The sequence below is a fragment of the Scleropages formosus genome, chromosome 1 (genome assembly GCF_900964775.1).
Source record: "Scleropages formosus chromosome 1, fSclFor1.1, whole genome shotgun sequence".
Lineage (NCBI taxonomy): Eukaryota > Metazoa > Chordata > Actinopteri > Osteoglossiformes > Osteoglossidae > Scleropages > Scleropages formosus.
Genome location: NC_041806.1, coordinates 43,775,043 through 43,794,539, shown reverse-complemented (window position 1 = coordinate 43,794,539; position 19,497 = coordinate 43,775,043). Strand labels below are relative to the sequence as shown.

Genomic DNA, 19,497 nt, shown 5'->3' with positions numbered 1-19,497 from the left:
CCCTCCCCCTCGAGCGTTATGCCCTGTGTTACCGGGTTAGGCTCCAGTTCACCACAACCCTGTATGGGACAAGCGGTTCAGATGGTGTGTGTGTGTGTGTGTGTGTGTGTGTGTGTGTGTGTGTGTGTGTGTGTGTGTGTGTGTTGGGGGGTTTTGGAGAGTTTTAAATTGTATTCTAAATACCTTATTTTCCAGTTTTCAGTCAAAGGGCCAAGGGAACCAGTGTAGATAGAGAAGAGTAAAGGACTCAGCATTGAGCCAATGGAGTCCCAGCTGAGAACAAGTGAAATGAAGACAAAGGACCACACAAAACCTTGAAAAAAAGGATATACATTTTTTCAGCTGATGAGTCAAAAAAAAAACATTGATTTCCATGTGGCAACAAATTATGCAAATGCAAAAATGGCAGAATGCAAGAGTTAGTTATTTAAGACTTTTGCACCTTTTACTGGGCACTAATTCCACACATATCCACAGTCAATAACAACCTTTAGTCAAGGGAGCAGTTTGTTGTTTAACAATTGTAATTAAACAAATGGGAAAAGGCATTGCTCATGAGGGTAATGCAAAGTATGATGGGCAACAAATTTGTACTGGACCAAAAAGACATATATCAGAGCTCCCCTTTTCCAGCAGATAGTGTGCGGAAATTCTTTCTTAGGTAAGGTAAAGAACAAAATATTATTTACTTTATTTACTTTCCCTTGCATTCTATATAACATACCTGTACAAACATATAATGTCTAGTGTCTATTTTGTATATTGTGTACTTTATACTTTATATATATATTTTTTTATCTTTATTAGCCCACTCTACTTTTATTATCTGTGTCTTGTCACTGTCATTCTGTCTGTGCTGTGGAAGTTCCTGTCACCAAGACAAATTCCTTGTATGTGTAAACATACTTGCAATAAAGCTCATTTATTCATTGATTCATTCATTTTCATTCAAAAAAAAAATTATAGATTAAAAATATTCAACATGCTAAGGAACAGGGTCACGGATACTGACTTCTGAATTTTATGACAAATCTTTCTCTTGATCTTTACTATGTATTATGAATAAATATTGTAAATAATATTATGCTGTAAGGCATAAATTCAGCAACTGTGTGTATAATTCTGCATTCTTTTCTCAAGAACAGTAAAACAATTTTAAAAACTACCTAAAATAGTAATATTAATGTTGGTCATTCAGACTGCCACACCCACAAGCCAAGCAGCCGCACCTGATGGTAATCAAGGCCAGGGATAAAGGCAGCGCCATCCCACCACAAGGTTGAGGAATCTTGCAATGCCCTAGCTAGCAAATTCAGCATTTCATCCCTTGTACCCTGTTCCTCATTCTCGTGTCTACCTGGCTTTCTACCTCTGCTTGCTTTCTCTTGTTTTGAGTACTGTCTTGCCCTCCCAACAATATTTGCACCTCAATCGACCTATGCCTGTCCCTGAGCATCGATTTTGCCTGCCTCTCTGTGTTGAATGGAATCCGGGATGACCTCACCTGCGCTTGGGTCCGAACCACCTACCTCCTGTCTCCCGTCACTGACTGTGACACAGATACTGCAGTTATGTATATTTTTCACAGATCAGTTACAATTGATCTCAGAATATGTGACCTAGGTAATGTTCTTTTTCAAAAGGCAATGCAATAAAATCCTTCATTATTTCGACACAGTTGAAATTATATGACTAATAGAATTAAACTAGCCAAGGATTGCTTAAAATATTATTTATAGTTTTTTAATACATGTGTACCATACCATTTCAGTAAAATTTACTGATTCATTTTAAGAATTAGCTGACATATTCACAATATGAATGTATGTTCATTATGGTTGTATAATATGATAATGTAATTTAAAAGACATTAACATTAGGGGGGTGTGGTGGCACAGGGGGTTGGACCAAGTCCTGCTCTCCAGTGGGTCTGGGGTTTGAGTCCCGCTTGGGGTGCCTTGCGGCAGACTGGCGTCCCGTCCTGGGTGTGTCCCCTCCCCCTCCGGCCTTATGCCCTGTGTTGCCAGGTAGGCTCCGGTTCCCCGTGACCCCATATGGGACAAGCGGTTCAGAATGTGTGTGTGTGTACTCTAACATTAGAAGTGTGTACTAATTTTAATATATTTTCTCCTTTCACAGGTTTATCATTTTTAAATTTTCTGACCCGAAAGGATTATGACTCAGTCCAGGACCAATGACAACACACACTTTTGTTATGAATCCTCAAACAAGTCTTGTACAAAGCATGATTATTCAACCACAATAAGGGCTCCTCTGTATCTTTTATTAGGGTGCATCATAATTCTCACTGTATTTGGCAATCTGTTTGTCACCATTACCATAGCTCATTTTAAACAGCTCCACACTCCTACCAACTACCTTGTCCTCTCTCTGGCTGTGACTGACTTCCTTCTTGGAGCAGTCATCATGCCCCCTAGCATGGTTCGCTCTCTGGAGACTTGCTGGTATCTTGGAAATATTTTCTGTAAAATACACACCAGCACTGATACTATGCTTAGCACTATATCCATTCTAAACCTTTCATTAATTTCTGTCGATCGATATTATGCCGTCTGTCACCCTCTGCACTATCACACTAAGATAACAAACTGTGTCACAACAACAGTGATCCTAATATGTTGGAGTCTTTCTGCTTTCATTGGGTTTGGAATGATATTTTCTGGGTTTAATAGCTGGGGCACTGATACTCACAATGAAACTTTTAACTGTGAGGGTAGTTGCATTGTGCTGCAAAACAGGATGTCAAGTGTTTTTTCTTCTGTTATTGCTTTTATCATCCCTGCCCTTTTTATTATTGTGCTCTATCTGAAAATTCTCCTTGTTGCAAGGAGACAAGCCTCTTCCATTCAAAGCAGAGTTGGTGCAAATGTGAATTTGCAAAAGAGCAAAGGCAATTTCAACAAGACAGAACCAAAAGCCACAAGGACACTGGGAATTGTTGTTGGTGTTTACTTGTCTTGCTGGGCCCCTTTGTTCATGTGTACCTTGATTGATCCAGTTAGTCCCTCACTTCTCCTTCCTGAGATTCTTATGTGGCTCGCCTATTTGAACTCTGGAATAAACCCAATTATTTATGCTTTCTCTTTCAGTTGGTTTAGGAAACCATTCAAAAGAGTTTTTCTCAGAATATTTAAATGTTATTAATTACTCTTGCAAAGTATATTTCATGCTAAAAAATACTACTGTAAATGTATCTTAGACACCCTTTTCAAAGAATCTGAGCCTACAGCAGTTCTTTTTTTCTTAGTAATACTTCACTGTTTAATGAGAAAGGAGAGTATGAAGTCCATTAAAGTCTGATATGTTTCAAAACCAGTATATAAAATAAAAATGTTTTGTGGAAAAAACTTAATTTCTGGAGTAGCTAAACTATGCACATTCTTCAATACATTGTATAAACAGTCAATTAAAAAAAAATCTGATCTTGTCATTTAAACCACCCATAAAACATACATTTTCACTATCATCTCACACACACACACACACACACACACACACACACACACACACACACACTGAACCACTTGTCCCCTATGAGGTTGCAGGGAGCTGGAGACTAGCCCAGCAACACAGGGCGTTAGGCTGGAGAGAGGGGACACACCTAGGACAGGACGCTAGTCTGTTGCAAGGCACCCCAAGTGGGACTCGAACCCCAGACCCACCAGAAAGCAGAACCCAGTCCAACCCACTGCGCCATCAGACCCCCCCCTACCACTGTCCTTTCTTCCACAACTATTTATTTTGCAGTCCAGGCAAATCTAATCAGTGACAAAGGATCAATGTTATATTAAATGTAAATAAACAGTTCTTTTTTATCGCTGACTGTACCTTTGACAGCAGATATTTTACTTGTTACTGAAAGGCAGCTGTTAGAGAAGCACTCCCAGTTAACTTCATGCACTGTGTGCGCTATCCACCATTCATCTACTGTAAATCAGGGTGTGAGCAAACAAGCAAATATCCTCAAAATGATATACATTGCATGATTTAAATCCCTCCATAAACAACACTACCAATGGTAATGTTTTCTTAAATTTTGAATGGTCTTTTCCATAACCACGGGGGATAACATCTGCACAGCCAGTAGTGCTGGTGTCTCATCACTCCTGTGCTGTGCGTTTAGATGTGGGTTTGAATTTAGCTGTCTATTTCTCTGTGTGAAGTGTCATGATTTCACACGTTCACACTGGCTCATTCAGTTGCCCTGGTTCCCTTCCACAGTTCAAGAATGAATATTTCAGGTGAACTGGTAACTCTAAATTGCCCTTAAAGGCACGTCATTGTGTGTGTGTGTGTGTGTGTGTGTGTGTGTGTGTGTGTGTGTGTGTGTGTGTGTGTGTGTGTGTGTGTGTGTGTGTGTGTGTGAGAGAGGTCTGCCTGTGATGGACTGGCATCCTGTTCATGATGTGTTCTGCCTTACAACCTATGCTTCTTGGATTGGTTCTAGACAACTGTGGCCCTGTATTGAACAAGCAGTTGCGTGTATTTAATGTTCGACTAAAAACAGTCAACCTACAGGGGAAGGAAATATTTTAAAAATTCATTAAAGTTTCAAGAAAAAATAAAATATGAAATAAATGGTATACAAAGCATTTGGATTTTAAAGCATGGAAAGAAACTAATAAAGTTTTTAGCATATAATAGGTTTTACTCAAAAACGGCCTTTAGTCAAGGGAGCAGTTTGTTTTTCAGCAGTTGTAATTAAACAAATGGGAAAAGACATTGCTCAGGACAGCTATGCAAGGAATGATGGTCAACAAGTTTTTATTGGACTAAAAATGCATATAAAAGAGCTCTCCTTTGCCGATGAACAGTGTGCACAATTTCAATGTTAGGTAAGGTTCATAAGAAAATAATAATATTAAAGGGTAGAAATACTATCCATGGTTACTGCCGAGGAATAAGGTAATGGATGTATGGATACCAATTTCAAAATCCTGTTGCTTATTGTAGAAAAAATCCATAATTTCATTATTAGTATATATTATGAATAAGTATTAATGACAAGGTTACAATAAAAGCATAAATGCAGTAACTGTGTAGTTAGACAATTTTGAAATCTAAATGAAAAACTGATTAATATTGCTCAGTCAGACATTAAAAATATTTTTTTTCCACAGATCAGTCACGACTGAATAGGGAACATTTAACTAAGGTGAGGATCATTTTCAATAGACAAGGCATTAAAAATCTGTCATCATTTGGATACAACTGATATTTTATGAACATGACATGGAAATTTTTACCAAGGATTTTTAAAAAATATAGTTTATTATATATGTATACATGGGGGTGCGGTGGCGCAGTGGGTTGGACCACAGTCCTGCTCTCCAGGGGGTCTGGGGTTCAAGTCCCGCTTGGGGTGCCTTGCGACGGACTGGCGTCCCGTCCTGGGTGTGTCCCCTTCCCCCTCCGGCCTTACGCCCTGTGTTGCCGGGTAGGCTCCGGTTCCCCGTGACCCCGTAAGGGACAAGCGGTTCTGAAAATGTGTGTGTGTGTGTGTGTATATGTATACAGCAGCATTCCAGTAAAGTTTACTGATACCTTACTTGAAATATGAGCAACATAAAGGTATGTTCATTCTGACTATTTAACATGATATACAAGTGAAAACAAACAACTTTAACATTGGTTAGTGTATTTCATTTTGATATATTATTCTTCCTATTACAGGTGTATTATTTTCAGATTTTCTGTCCTAAAAGGATCATGATTCAATCCAAGACCTGTGACAACACACACTTTTGTTATGAATCCTCAAACAAGTCTTGTGCAAAGCATGACTATTCAGCCACAGTACGGGTGCCATTGTATTTTTTATTAGGGACTGTCATAATTTTCACCGTATTTGGCAATCTGTTTGTCATCATTACCATAGCTCATTTTAAACAGCTCCACACTCCCACCAACTTTCTCATCCTCTCCCTGGCTGCGACTGACTTCCTTCTTGGAGCAGTCATCATGCCCCCTAGCATGGTTCGCTCTCTGGAGACTTGCTGGTATCTTGGAAATATTTTCTGTAAAATACACACCAGCACTGATACTATGCTTAGCACTATATCCATTCTAAACCTTTCATTAATTTCTGTCGATCGATATTATGCCGTCTGTCACCCTCTGCACTATCACACTAAGATGACAACCTGTGTCACAACAACAATGATCCTAATATGTTGGAGTCTTTCTGCTTTTATTGGGTTTGGAATGTTATTTTCTGGGTTTAATAGCTGGGGCACTGATACTCACATTGAAATGTATAACTGTGACGGTAGCTGCATTTTGCTGCAAAGCAGGATGTCAAGTGTTTTTTTTTCTGTTATTGCTTTTATCATCCCTGCCTTTTTTATTATTGTGCTCTATCTGAAAATTCTCCTTGTTGCAAGGAGACAAGCCTCTTCCATTCAAAGCAGAGTTGGTGCAAATGTGAATTTGCAAAAGAGCAAAGGCAATTTCAACAAGACAGAACCAAAAGCCACAAGGACACTGGGAACTGTTGTTGGTATTTATTTTGCCTGTTGGGCTCCTTGGTTTCTGTGTAGCCTTAATGATCCAGTAATATTTTTTTCCTTACCAATCTTTTCAGAAGTTCTTATATGGCTTGGTTATTTGAACTCTGGTATAAATCCAATTCTGTATGCTTTCTCTTTCGGCTGGTTTAGGAAGCCATTCAAAACAGTTTTTCTGAAAATATTTTAATGTTATTGATGACGATTGCAAAATATATATTTTTTTAAAATATGCTGTAAATGTAACACAGATACCCTTTCCATAGAATTTGACCTCATCACTTATTTCTAGTACTATGTAATTGTTTAATGACATGAAAAATTAATTTAATGAATAACAGAAATGAAAATATGCAATTCATTAAAATCTGAGATGTTTAAAACTGTATGAATAAAAATGTTTTGGGAAGTAAAAAAACTTAAGATTCTGTGGAGTAGATAATTAAACTGGGTTTCAATACATTGTACAATCGGACAGGTTTTTAAATGTTCAGGTCTTGACATTTACAGCTTCCATAAAATGTGTTCTTACTACTACTTTCTTCCGCAATTATTTCTTTTTCATTTGCAAGCAAATACAGTCAGTGAAAAGGGGTCCATGTTACATGGGACATCTGGTAGCGTGGTTAGTGGTTAGAGCTGCTGCCTTTGGAACCGCAGGTTTGAACCCCACCTCTAGCTGCTGTATCCTTGAGTAAGGTACTTACCCTAAATTACTCAGGTGAATAAATGTGTAATGTAGTTTAACAGGTTGCTTTGGAGAAAAGCAGTGTGAAATAAATCCAATTTTTTTTAATCACTGTGTCTTTTACAAGAGATATTTCATTTGTTACTGAAACGCAGCTGTCAGGGAAGCACTCCCAAGGAACTTCATACACGATGTGCATTATGCAACAGTCACCACCTGTAAATCAGTGTGTGAGCAAACAAGCGTATATCCCCAAAACGATGCATTACACATGAATTTTAAATGGCATTTTCCGTTACAGAAGAGAACAGCTGTGCACCAAGAAGTGCCGGTGTGTCATCACCCTTGTGCTCTGCATTTGAATGCAGCTCAGTCTGAGTCGAGTGTGCATGAGCTCACCATGTTCACACTGGTTCATTTGGTTGTGCTGGTTTCCTTCCACATTTCAAGAAGGTATATTTCAGATGTACGTGTAACTCTGAATTGCTCTTAATGCATTTGTGTGTGTGTGTGTGTGTGTGTGTGTGTGTGTGTGTGTGTGTGTGTGTGTGTGTGTGTGGTCCTCGGACTGAAATCACTATTTCCCTGTGTGCCGGTGTTCTAATAAAACGTTTGTTATGAATGCTGCCTGTGTGTCCATCTTCACCCCATCCAAACTCTGAGTGCTGCGTGCTACAATACAGCAAGACTTATGACCCCAAGATTGCCCATGGGTTTGGTGGCAATGTAAGTCTCTGAGAAAAATACGAGTGCATTATATTAACAGAAGGACTGTTATAATGTCTATTACAATTGTTTCTAAATAGAGTAAACAGTAACTGCTGTAAAGGGAACCATCAAATTCATGTCAGAATATAGCTCTCTAATGAATTTCTACTGTAGTCCCACAGAAGACATAGGTCTCACAGGTTTGAATCCCACCTCCAGCTGTAGTTGCTTTGAACAAGGTACTTACCCTAAATTGCTCCAGTAAAGTTACCCAGCTGTATAAAAGCATAAATCACTGAAAGGAGCTTTGAAGAAAACTGTCAGTTAAATAAATGTAAAAACACTTTATTAACCACCATCACTGACATTTTTATCTCCCGTTTATTAGTTCCACAGCTTTATAGTGAGCCGCTCCCAGGGTTACAAAAACTGTCATGTAAACTTAGAGGACAAAATTCAAACAGCAACTAGACTCATAAAACACAAGGCAACCTCGTTTTTCAGAGTGAACCCAGCTGGATGAAGTGGCCTATCCAACCACCAGGCACTTGAGAGCAAATAACACTGCTACCCCATCTCGAGGGGTAAACCCCAGTAACCTCAGTGCAGGGGAGATACTTTTAATACTATTTCTTACATTCACAGAAGTGCTCCATTTGGATCACTGTTTGTCTGAACCCTCTCTGTTGACCAGTCAGCCAAAGGTCACCACACCAGGAGTATGACGCTTCAGACAGCACAATCCTCAAAACCCCTGGCTTATTCAAAAAAATGAAGAAATGCTAACTGTTAATAGGGTGGCATGGTGAGTAGCACTGCTGTATCACAGCACCTGGGTGGTGCAAGAGGATGTGGGTTTGACCCCTGCTCAGTCTGTATGCTCTTCTGCTCAGTCTGTATGCTCTTCCCATGTCTGTTTCATCTAGGTGCTCTGGTTTCCTCCCAAAGTCTAAAGACATGCTGTTCAGGTTCACCGATGATGTGTGAGTGACAGAGAGAGTGTGTTTCGCTGATGTATGGATGAGGGATCCATTGTAAGTAGGTTACAGTACTAGCAGTGTAAGTCTCACTCACACACAGTGTCTGAACCACTTGTCCCATTTGGGGTCACAGGGGGCTAGAGCCTAACCCAACAACACAGGGCATAAGGCTGGAGGGGAAGGGGACACACCCAGGACAGGATGGCAGTCTGTCGCAAGGCACCCCAAGCAGCACTCGAACCCCAAACCCACCAGAGAGCAGGACCCGGTGCAACCCACTGCGCCACCACACCCCCACAGTGTAAGTCACCTTAGTGAATAAGGTATGGACTGGTAACACTACATAGAGTTTGCTGGAAGTTGCTTTAGAGAAAAGTGTCTGCTAAATGCATAAATGTAGATTGCTGTATGGTCTGATGAAACATGACAATGTTTACATTAAACTGGTCATGACTGACTTCCATCTGGAGGCAATCACATCACCTACACTGGGAGAAGCAGTTGTACATAGTAACACAACCTGTTGTATAACATAGTTTCCAGGCAATATAAGCTGATATACATTCTTTCCATCCTAAGGAGAAAATACACTATGTCACAGAAAGGGTGTTACTGTGGCACAATGAGTAGTGCTGCTGTCTCACAGTGCCTGGGTGGTGCAAGAGAATGTGGGTTTGATCCCTCCTCAGTTTGTGTGGCATTTGCAAAGCGTTTGCATGTTCTCCCTGTGCCTGTGTGGATTTCCTCTGGGTGCTCTGGTTTCCTCCCACAGTCCAAAGACATGCTGTTCATGTTTCCCCCATATTGTGTGAGTGTCACAGAGTGAGTGTGTTTCACTGATGCATGGATGAGTAACCCGTTGTAAGTAGTGTATCTAGCAATGTAGTCACCTTGGTGAATAAGGTGTGTGGGCTAGTAACACTACATAGTATTTGTAAATACATAGTAAGTTACTTTGGACAAAAGCATCTACTAAGTAAATAAATATACATGTAAATATGAGTTTGAATTCAGTAGCCATTGTACCTCTGGGGGGCATGGTGATCAAGTCTCCTCCAACAGCTTGAAAGGAGACAATGCAAGAAATCCATGTAAACTCTTACCAGGCCACAAAACAAAAAGATACACATTGTCTGAACTGCTTGTCCCCTACAGGTTTGCAGGGAACTGGAGCCTAACCCGACAGCTCAGGGTGTAAGGCTGGAGGGGGAGGGGACACACCCAGGACAGGACGCCAGTCCATCGCAAGGCACCCCAAACGGGACTCAAACCCCAGACCCACCAGAAAGCAGGACCCGGTCCAACCCGCTGCGCTACCGCACTGTAAAGATACACACGCAGATATATATATATATATATAAATTCCCCACTCGCCCCCTTTTGCGGGCGGTCTTACTGCTGCAAGCTCGGGTCCTCTACCAGAGGCCTGGGAGCTTGAGGGTTCTGTGCAGTATCTTAGCTGTTCCTAGGACTGCGCTCTTCTGGACAGAGATCTCGGATGTTGTTCCTGGGATCTGCTGGACCCACTCTCCCAGCTTAGGGGTCACAGCCCCAAGTGTTCGAATTACCATGGGGACCACTGTTGCCTTCACCTTCTACATCTTTTCTAGCTCCTCTCTCAGTCCTTGGTATTTCTCAAGCTTCTTATGTTCTTTCTTTCTGATGTTGCCATCGCTTGGGATGGCAACATCTATCACTACGGCCTTCTTCCTCTGTTTGTCCACCACTACTATGTTCGGTTGGTTAGCCATTACCAGTTTGTCAGTCTGGATCTGGAAGTCCCACAGGATCTTAGCTTGGTCATTCTCGACCACCCTTGTGGGTGTATCCCACTTTGATCCTGGGACTGCCAGCCCATACTCGGCACAGACGTTCCTGTACACTATGCCAGCCACTTGGTTATGGCGTTCCATGTATGCCTTGCCTGCTAGCATCTTACACCCTGCTGTTATGTGCTGGATTGTCTCAGGGGCATCTTTGCACAGTCTGCACCTGGGGTCATGCCTGGTGTGGTAGACCCCGGCCTCTATTGATCTTGTACTTAGAGCTTGTTCCTGTGCTGCTATGATTAGTGCCTCTGTGCTGTCTTTCAGTCCAGCTTTGTCCAGCCACTGGTATGATTTTTTGATATCAGCCACTTCTTCAATCTGCCGGTGGTACATACCGTGTAGGGGTTTGTCCTTCCATGACGGTTCCTGTTCTTCCTTGTCCTCCTTCTCGGGTTTCTGCTGCCTGAGGTATTCACTAAGTATCTCATCAGTCGGGGCCATCTTCCTGATGTAGCCAAGGATCTTTGTTGTTTCATCCTGGATAGTGGCTCTGATGCTCACTAGTCCTCGGCCTCCTTCTTTCCGCTTAGCGTACAGCCTCAGGGTGCTGGATTTTGGGTGAAACCCTCCATGCATTGTCAGGAGCTTCCTTGTCTTGATGTCAGTGGCTTCTATCTCCTCTTTTGGCCAGCTTATTATGCCAGCGGGGTACCTGATGACCGGCAGGGCATAAGTGTTGATAGCCCGGACCTCGTTCTTCCCATTCAGCTGACTTCTCAGGACTTGCCTTACTCTCTGCAGGTATTTGGCGGTTGCTGCTTTCCTTGCAGCCTCTTCATGATTCCCATGCGCCTGCGGGATTCCAAGGTACTTGTAGCTGTCCTCAACATCTGCTATGTTGCCTTCTGGTAGTACAATCCCCTCAATTCTGACTACCTTCCCTCTCTTTGTTACCATCCGACTACACTTATCCAGTCCGAATGACATTCCGATGTCATTGCTGTAGATCCTGGTGGTGTGGATCAGGGAATCGATGTCGCGTTCACTCTTGGCATACAGCTTGATGTCATCCATGTAGAGAAGGTGACTGATGTTTACTCCATTCCGTAGTCGGTATCCGTAGCCAGTCTTGGTGATGATCTGGCTGAGGGGGTTCAGGCCTATGCAGAAAAGCAGTGGGGACAATACATCTCCTTGGTAGATGCTGCACTTGATGGTGACTTACGCAATTTGCTTGGAGTTGGCCTCTAGGGTTATTTTCCACTGCTCCATTGAGTTCCTGATGAAGGCTCTTAGTGTCCTGTTGATCTTGTATAGTTCTAAGCATTCCAGGATCCATGAGTGAGGCATCGAGTCATAGGCTTTCTTGTAGTCAATCCAGGCGGTGCACAAGGTTGGTCTGTCTGGTCTTGCAGTCTCAAGCGACTGTTCTGTCTACCAGTAGCTGGTGTTTTGCTCATGTATTGAGCCATATGCCTGTTCATCTTAGCCGCTATGATACCTGAGAGCAGCTTCCATGTTGTGCAGAGGGAGGTTATCGGGCGATAGTTGGATGGGACTGCTCCTTTCTGGGGGTCCTTCAGGATCAGGACTGTCCGGCCTTCTGTTAACCATTCAGGGTGGGTCCCATCCATTAGCAGCTGGTTCATTTGTGTTGCCAGGCGCTCATGGAGTGCAGTTAGCTTCTTTAGCCAGAAGGCGTGGATCATGTCAGGGCCTGGTGCTGTCCAGTTCTTCATACTTGAGACTCTTTCCTGGATGTCTGCCACTGTGATGGTTACTGGATCCTGTTCAGGGAGGTTGCTGTGGTCTGCTCTTAGATCCACTAGCCACTGGGCTTTGTTGTTATGTGATGCCTCCTTCTCCTATATGTTTTTCCAGTATTGCTCAGTCTCCAACCTTGGTGGGTCCACTCTCATGTTATTACCTTGCCACTGACAGTACACTTTAGATGGTTCTATGGAGAACATCTGGTTTATTCTTCTGCCCTCTATCTCTCTTGTGTACCTCTTCAGGCGGTTAGCCAAGGCTGTGAGTCTTTGCTTGGCAGTTTCTAAGGCCTCAGGTATAGACAGCTTGCTGTACTTCTCAGGCAGGGTCTTCATCACGCCTTTCTGCAGTTCCGATAGCTGGTTAACTTCCCTTCGTGCTGCCTTGATCTTGGCCTCTAGTCTTCTTTTCCATGGAGGATACTGCTTCTTATGCTTGGTATTCATCTTGTATCCAAGCATCTCAAGGATCACTGTTGCTGTGTTGTATATCAGCTGGTTGGTCTCAGTAGGGATTGTTCATAGTGCTGCATTCACATCTTCTAGTAGACTTTCACTTCGTCTTGGTAATCGGCCACAGGGGCTCCAGGTGTCCTTCTTATCCATGATCTTATCTCTTAGGTCAGCTGCTCTTGCATTCAGCTTACAAGGGCTCATTGTTCTTGGGGCTTGGTACCCAATCTTGGAGTGTGGGGATGATGATATCTCCCCCCTGACCTGTCCTGGCTCCCCCTTGCCATAACATTTGTGTTGTACCTCATCAATCTCTAGTTATGATAGCAGTTGTTTCTTGCGGATGTTGTAACACTGAGCTACTAGTTGTTTAGGCGTTAGTCTTGATGCTGGGTTTCGCAGTCTATTGTAGCTCAGAAATATAGAAAAATTCACAAAGGAATATAACACAAAAGGCAGGATAGTCTCCGGGAGAGAGCACTATAAATTAATTCTGTCAATTTATTTGGTAGTTGATTTTTTTATCACAATTAATTGCATATTTGAATTTAATTAATCATAATTAGGGGGCGCGGTGGCGCAGTGGGTTGGACCACAGTCCTGCTCTCCGGTGGGTCTGGGGTCCGAGTCCCGCTTGGGGTACCTTGCAACGGATTGGCGTCCCATCCTGGGTGTGTCCCCTCCCCCTTCAGCCTTACGCCCTGAGTTGCCGGGTTAGGCTTCGGTTCCCCGCGACCCTATATGGGACAAGCGGTTCTGAAAATGTGTGTGTGTGTGTGTGTGTGTGTGTGTGTGTGTGTAATCATAATTAATCTCACATTTAATACACAATTAAATTCAAGGGTGCCAATGCTCACGAATAACTATTATTTAAGTATTAAAATACCAATTAATACAAGTTTTAAAAATGTCAGTATTTGATGTAACTTTTCTGAATAATATAATTGTAGAGATGTGCTGCTAATGAGGACATCTTTGACAAACTAAAGGAATCAACAAAAGCTTAAATTCATTGAATAAAAGCTCAGCTTTATTTATCTTTAGTGAATGTAGCTTACTAATGTAGCGAATAAATAGGTATCAAGTCGGAAGCTTCAAATAGGAAGTGCTGCAGAGATAGGACAATTAAGCAATGCAATGAAAGGATTTCAAATTAATGTGCTTAACACTCTAATTTTGTATATAAAAATGTATTTACATAGGTCCAACTTCCAGACAATAAATTTGTGAATATGGAGAATATTACATTGAGAGCAGACTACAATGAAGCCTAGAGTCTATGAGATAAAGAAAATTCACACACACAGTTTGAAGCCACTTGTCCCAAGTAGGGTTGCAGCAAGCCAGAGCCTAACCAAACAACACAGGACACAAGGGTGCAGGGGGAGGGGACACACCCAGGACAGGACATCAGTCCATCACAAGGAACCCTAAGCAGTACTTGAACCCCAGACCCACCAGAGAGCAGGCCTGGGCCAAACCCACTGCACCACCATGCTTCGTGTAACAAAAACTTAACTGTGAAATTTACTTTAGTGTGCTTTACTCAGGGGTGCGGTGGCACAGTGGGTTGGACCGCAGTCCTGCTCTCCGGTGGGTCTGGGGTTTGAGTCCTGCTTGGGGTGCCTTGCGATGGACTGGCGTCCCATCCTGGGTGTGTCCCCTCCCCCTCCGGCCTTATGCCCTGTGTTGCTGGGTAGGCTCCGGTTCCCCGTATGGGATGAGCGGTTCTGGAGTGAGTGTGAGTGTGTGTGTGTGTGTGTGTGTGTGTGTGTGTGTGTGTGTGTGTGTGTGTGTGTGTGTGTGTGTGTGTGTGTGTGTGCTTTACTCAAAGGGATGGAGATGGTAGTGCCCTCTGTGTCACCGGTCTGGGGTTAGGGCCCTGCTTGGAGCACCTTGTGACAGACTGGCATCTCATCCTGGGTGTGTCCCCTCCCCCTTCAGCCTTGCACCCTGTGTTGCCAGGTAAGGATTCAGCTTGCCGGCCCCCACAAAGGACAAGCTGTTGTTAACGATGGATGGATGGATTCTTTACTCCAGGGAGCTGTTTAAGAGTGTAATTAAATAAAAAAGCTTCAGAAGGTGGTGCAAGGGATGATGGGTAATAAATATATCTGACCATAAAATATAAGAGCCTCCCTGTGACACTTGGTTTACTTTATGGTTACTGCAGCACTTCAGACTGAGGTAAGATTAAGAACAATTACATCAACACTGATTAGCCTTTCATGTGGCAAGATGTATTGTACATAGTAGTTCTGCAAAGTAAGTCAAAATTTTACTAGTGCAAAGTTGACACTACAACAGATATATATAGATATATAAATACATTATATATACATATATGCAACAAAAAAACTAAAGTTTAAAAGGGTTCCAGGGCCATTTAATACATGACAAGTCAGTAGAAGTTTTCATAAAATATTTTTAAAATTACAACTGCAAGAATAAAGTATTTCAATCTGTTAATGGTCCATTACACACTAAATAATTTGCTTTCTCTCATCTCTTTCCTGCAATCTGTCTTCTAACTTCACTGGTTCTAGTTATCTGAAAATAACAGACTGTTCTTCGAGGGAAATGACGGCTATAAAACTGAACTTCATGTAAAAATTATCATGTGGGAAAGTAATACAGTTCAAGGCTGGAGAACTCAAAGATGCTGAAATATTGTATTAAAGGGAAAAAAATCAGCCTGTTCACAATCTGAAGTCTTGTGATGGACCTTTTTCTTTATAATGACTTATTTGTGGATTTTTTTAGAGATATTTTATAAGGGGGTTTTCCTCTTCACAGCGCTTCAGTAAAAGCCACTCATATTTTGATTAATGAATTAATTGATGTAGCATGCCAGTTATGATAATATAACATGATAATGTAATTTAAAACCAATAACAAATACTGAGAATTGCATGCTAATTTTCATATATTTGTTTCCTTTCACAGATTTATCATTTTAAAATTCTGACCACAAATTATGACAACTCAGTCCAGGACCTATAACAACGCACACTTCTGTTATGAATCCTCAAACAAGTCTTGTGCAAAGCATGACTATTCAGCTACAGTAAGAGCTCCTCTCTATGTTGTATTAGGGGCTGTCATAATTCTCACCGTTTTTGGCAATCTTCTTGTCATCATTACTATAGCTCATTTCAAACAGCTCCACACTCCCACCAACTACCTTGTCCTCTCCCTGGCTGTCACTGACTTTCTCCTGGGGGCAGTCATCATGCCACCTAGCATGGTTCGCTCACTGGAGACCTGCTGGTATTTGGGTAAGCTGTTCTGTAAAATCCACACCAGTGCAGATATCACACTGTGTAACACATCAATTTTAAATCTTTCATTAATTTCAGTTGATCGGTACTATGCTGTCTGTCAGCCACTCCGTTACCATAGCAAGATCACAAACTATGTCACAATGACCATGATCTTGACCTGTTGGAGTCTGTCTGCCTTGTTAGGTTTTGGGATGATATTTTCGGACTTAAACACCTGGGCTACAGCAGAAATTTACACGGAAAATTTTCTCTGTGAGGGAGGTTGTACTGTGTTACAAAGCAGAATGTCAAGTACTTTTTATTCTGTTGTATTTTTTTTTCTCCCAGCCCTTCTTATTATTGTCCTCTATCTAAAAATCATCTTTATCGCAAGGAAACAATCAAGTTCCATTCAAAAGAGAGTCTGTGCAAATGTGAACTTGGAAAATAGCAAAACATCATTGAACAAGACGGAACCCAAAGCCACAAAAACATTGGGAATCGTTGTTGGTGTTTATCTTGCTTGCTGGGGCCCCTGGTTTGTGTGTAACCTAAATGATCCAGTTATAGCTTTTTCCTCTCCAGTCTTAACTGAAATTGTTATGTGGCTTGGCTATTTGAATTCTGCAATCAACCCTGTAATATATGCTTTCTCTTTCACTTGGTTTAGGAAACCATTCAAAAGAGTATTCCAAAAAATAATTTAAGAATGACACCTGTAGAATCATGTGTGGATCTTAAGTAACGGAATCTATTTTTTGGTGCAACACTTTGGATGAATGTGAGGCCCAGAAGTAAGCAAAAATACAAAGATCAATAAAATATCCATGACTTAACTGTTTCCTGAGTGGTGAAATTCTGAAGCAGTTTTCTTCAAAACGAGGAAGCATGTTTTAGCTCTGCACCTGCTATTCCTTATTGAAGCTACAAGGTGCTGCATTTCTTTGTTATGGAAGTTAGGGTAGGTGTGGTGGGCCTACCCTGGTATTCCTGGGGCTAATTATTGTTTTTAGTGCAGTGAAGCGACATGTGACACCGTGTATAGGCTGCAGTATCAAGACAGAAGCAGCCCCATCAAAATCAAGCCAAAAGCAACAAAGTCAAGAAGAAAAAAAAAATTGAATATGTACTACGAATGATTATGTATTTCATCTCAAATGTAGTCTGATGTATCCAGGAGAGAATCACAATGGTGAAAAAAATAAAACCATGATGACAGCTATCAAAAAATCATGATTTCTCATTAATATAATAAATTATGTTGTCATTGGCAAATTTGTCTTTTTTTCTTAAACCAAGTCTATCCTCTGGACACTGTCATGAGGAAACACAGACTCCGTCATACAGGCACAAAGGCAGGACATCACCTAGCATGCTGTTGGTGGTGTCACAGACAAAAAGGCACACACAAAGTCAATGTCATTTTGAGGATTCCAGTTAGTACCCACACACACTGACTGAAACCGTTTATGCCAAATGGGGTCTCGGCAAACCAGAACCTAACCCATCAACACAGGGCATAAGGCTGTAGGGAGAGGGGACACACCCAGAACAGGACACCAGTCCATCTCAAGGCACCCCAAGCGGGACTCGAACTCCAAACCCACTGGAGAGCAGGACCCGGTGCAACCCACCACACCCCCTCTCCGCTTAGTATGTGTATGAAAATCCATACAAAAATACCTATTTTAAAACCCTGAGCCTGTGATTTTTTTTTCGCTCTCAAAAGTGGGCTATTGTCAACGGACAATTTTGTTTTCCAGAGGTTTAATTAAACAAAAGTGAAAAAACATGGCTCTAGGAGGTGACAAATTATGATGGGTAATGATTATGTTTGATCAGAAATATGCATATATCAGAGTTTTCCTTTGCTACTGGCACTTGTGCAGTGTTACAGAGTGAGGTAGGTTTCATAAGAACGCCATACAGGACAGATACTGTCATTTGAGTGAATACAGCATTTTGCAAAAAAAAAAAATTTGATTTTTAGGGTACACGGAAATAAATTGTGCTGCAGTTCCAAGAACACAACTTGAAGTTATTAGTTTATATTATGAATAAATATTAACCAGGACAATACATTTGAAAGAAGTACATCTAAAATTTTGGTTAATAATTTTTTAAAGTTAAAACCTTACTTTAAGAATCAAATCAATACTAATTAGTTACCATGCGATGGACTGACAACTCATTCAGGGTTTTCCCTTCCTGGGCCTTGCTCCCTGAAATTCTGGTATAGGCTCTATACCACCGCAACCTTGACCAGAACAAGTAGTTAATGAAAATGGATGATACTACACACACACACACACACACTTTCAGAACCGCTTGTCCCATACGGGGTCGCGGAGGAACCGGAGCCTACCCAGCAACACAGGGCGTAAGGCCAGAGGGAGAGGGGACACACCCAGGACAGGACGCCAGTCCGTCGCAAGGCACCCCAAGTGGGACTCGAACCCCAGACCCACCAGAAAGCAGGACTGTGGTCCAACCCACTGCGCCACCGCGACCCCTTTGGATGATACTAATAAAATAAAATTTACTTCCACAAATTAATTTTTACTGGAATATTCAGCAACACAGCAGTGGCTGAGCGTCAAACATATACTATTTTTCAATAGACAAGTCTTTCAAAATATCTCTGGAGGGAGATGATATTCTGGGGGGAGAATTGGACCTTTGACACCTTTATTGAGACGGCCGTCACACTGGACAACCTTGCTTGGGACCTGGAGCCGTGGGCAAAGCCCTCCCAGGAGCACAGTGGGCCCCTACAAGAGGAGCCTGAATCCATGCAGCTGGGGCCTGGCCGCTTGAACCCTGTCGAACGCCAACTCCGGATCCAGGAACGCCTGTGCCTCTATTATGGGAACCCTGGCCATTTCCGGCTGTTCTGCCCTGCGCAATAGTCCAAGCGCAGACCTCCGAACCTGAACCTCCAGGCAAGCCCTTAGAAAGGCATTATGTGCCCCCAGGGATGAGAACCGCCCTCCTTCAGTGGGCACGTGACCACCCCGAGGTAGGACACCCGGGGTACGGTAAGACACTGGCACTGCTGCAAAAACAATTCTGGTGGCCTTCCATCCCTGATGACGTCCGAGATTATGTCCAGGCCTGCCAGACTTGCGCTCAGACCAAGCCCTCCTGCCAGAAACCCACCGGATTACTGGTGCCCTTGCCAGTTCCGAACCGCCCTTGGTCACACATCGCCATTGATTTTGTGGTAGATATCCCGGCTTCGGAAGGTAAGACCACCATTATGACCGTTCCTAGACAGATTCTCTAAGGGTTGTCGTTTGATACCTCTCCCAAAACTCCTGACCGCCCTGGAAACTGCTGA

General features: G+C 42.3%; 3 protein-coding genes across 3 annotated transcripts; all 3 read left to right on the top strand.

Annotated features, from left to right (window-relative positions):
- Positions 1–2,175: 2,175 nt before the first annotated feature.
- Positions 2,176–3,165, top strand: LOC108930102 (trace amine-associated receptor 1-like). The gene has a single exon (XM_018745166.2). The coding sequence runs from the start codon at positions 2,176–2,178 to the stop codon at positions 3,163–3,165; it is 990 nt and encodes a 329-aa protein (XP_018600682.2).
- Positions 3,166–5,730: 2,565 nt separating this feature from the next.
- LOC108930101 (trace amine-associated receptor 1-like) lies at positions 5,731–6,717 on the top strand. Its single transcript, XM_029254127.1, has one exon. The coding sequence runs from the start codon at positions 5,731–5,733 to the stop codon at positions 6,715–6,717; it is 987 nt and encodes a 328-aa protein (XP_029109960.1).
- Positions 6,718–15,871: 9,154 nt separating this feature from the next.
- Positions 15,872–19,066, top strand: LOC108930100 (trace amine-associated receptor 1-like). Its single transcript, XM_029254091.1, has 3 exons — positions 15,872–16,184; positions 16,254–16,843; positions 18,779–19,066. The coding sequence occupies exons 1-3, from the start codon at positions 15,872–15,874 to the stop codon at positions 19,064–19,066; spliced, it is 1,191 nt and encodes a 396-aa protein (XP_029109924.1).
- Positions 19,067–19,497: the final 431 nt, after the last annotated feature.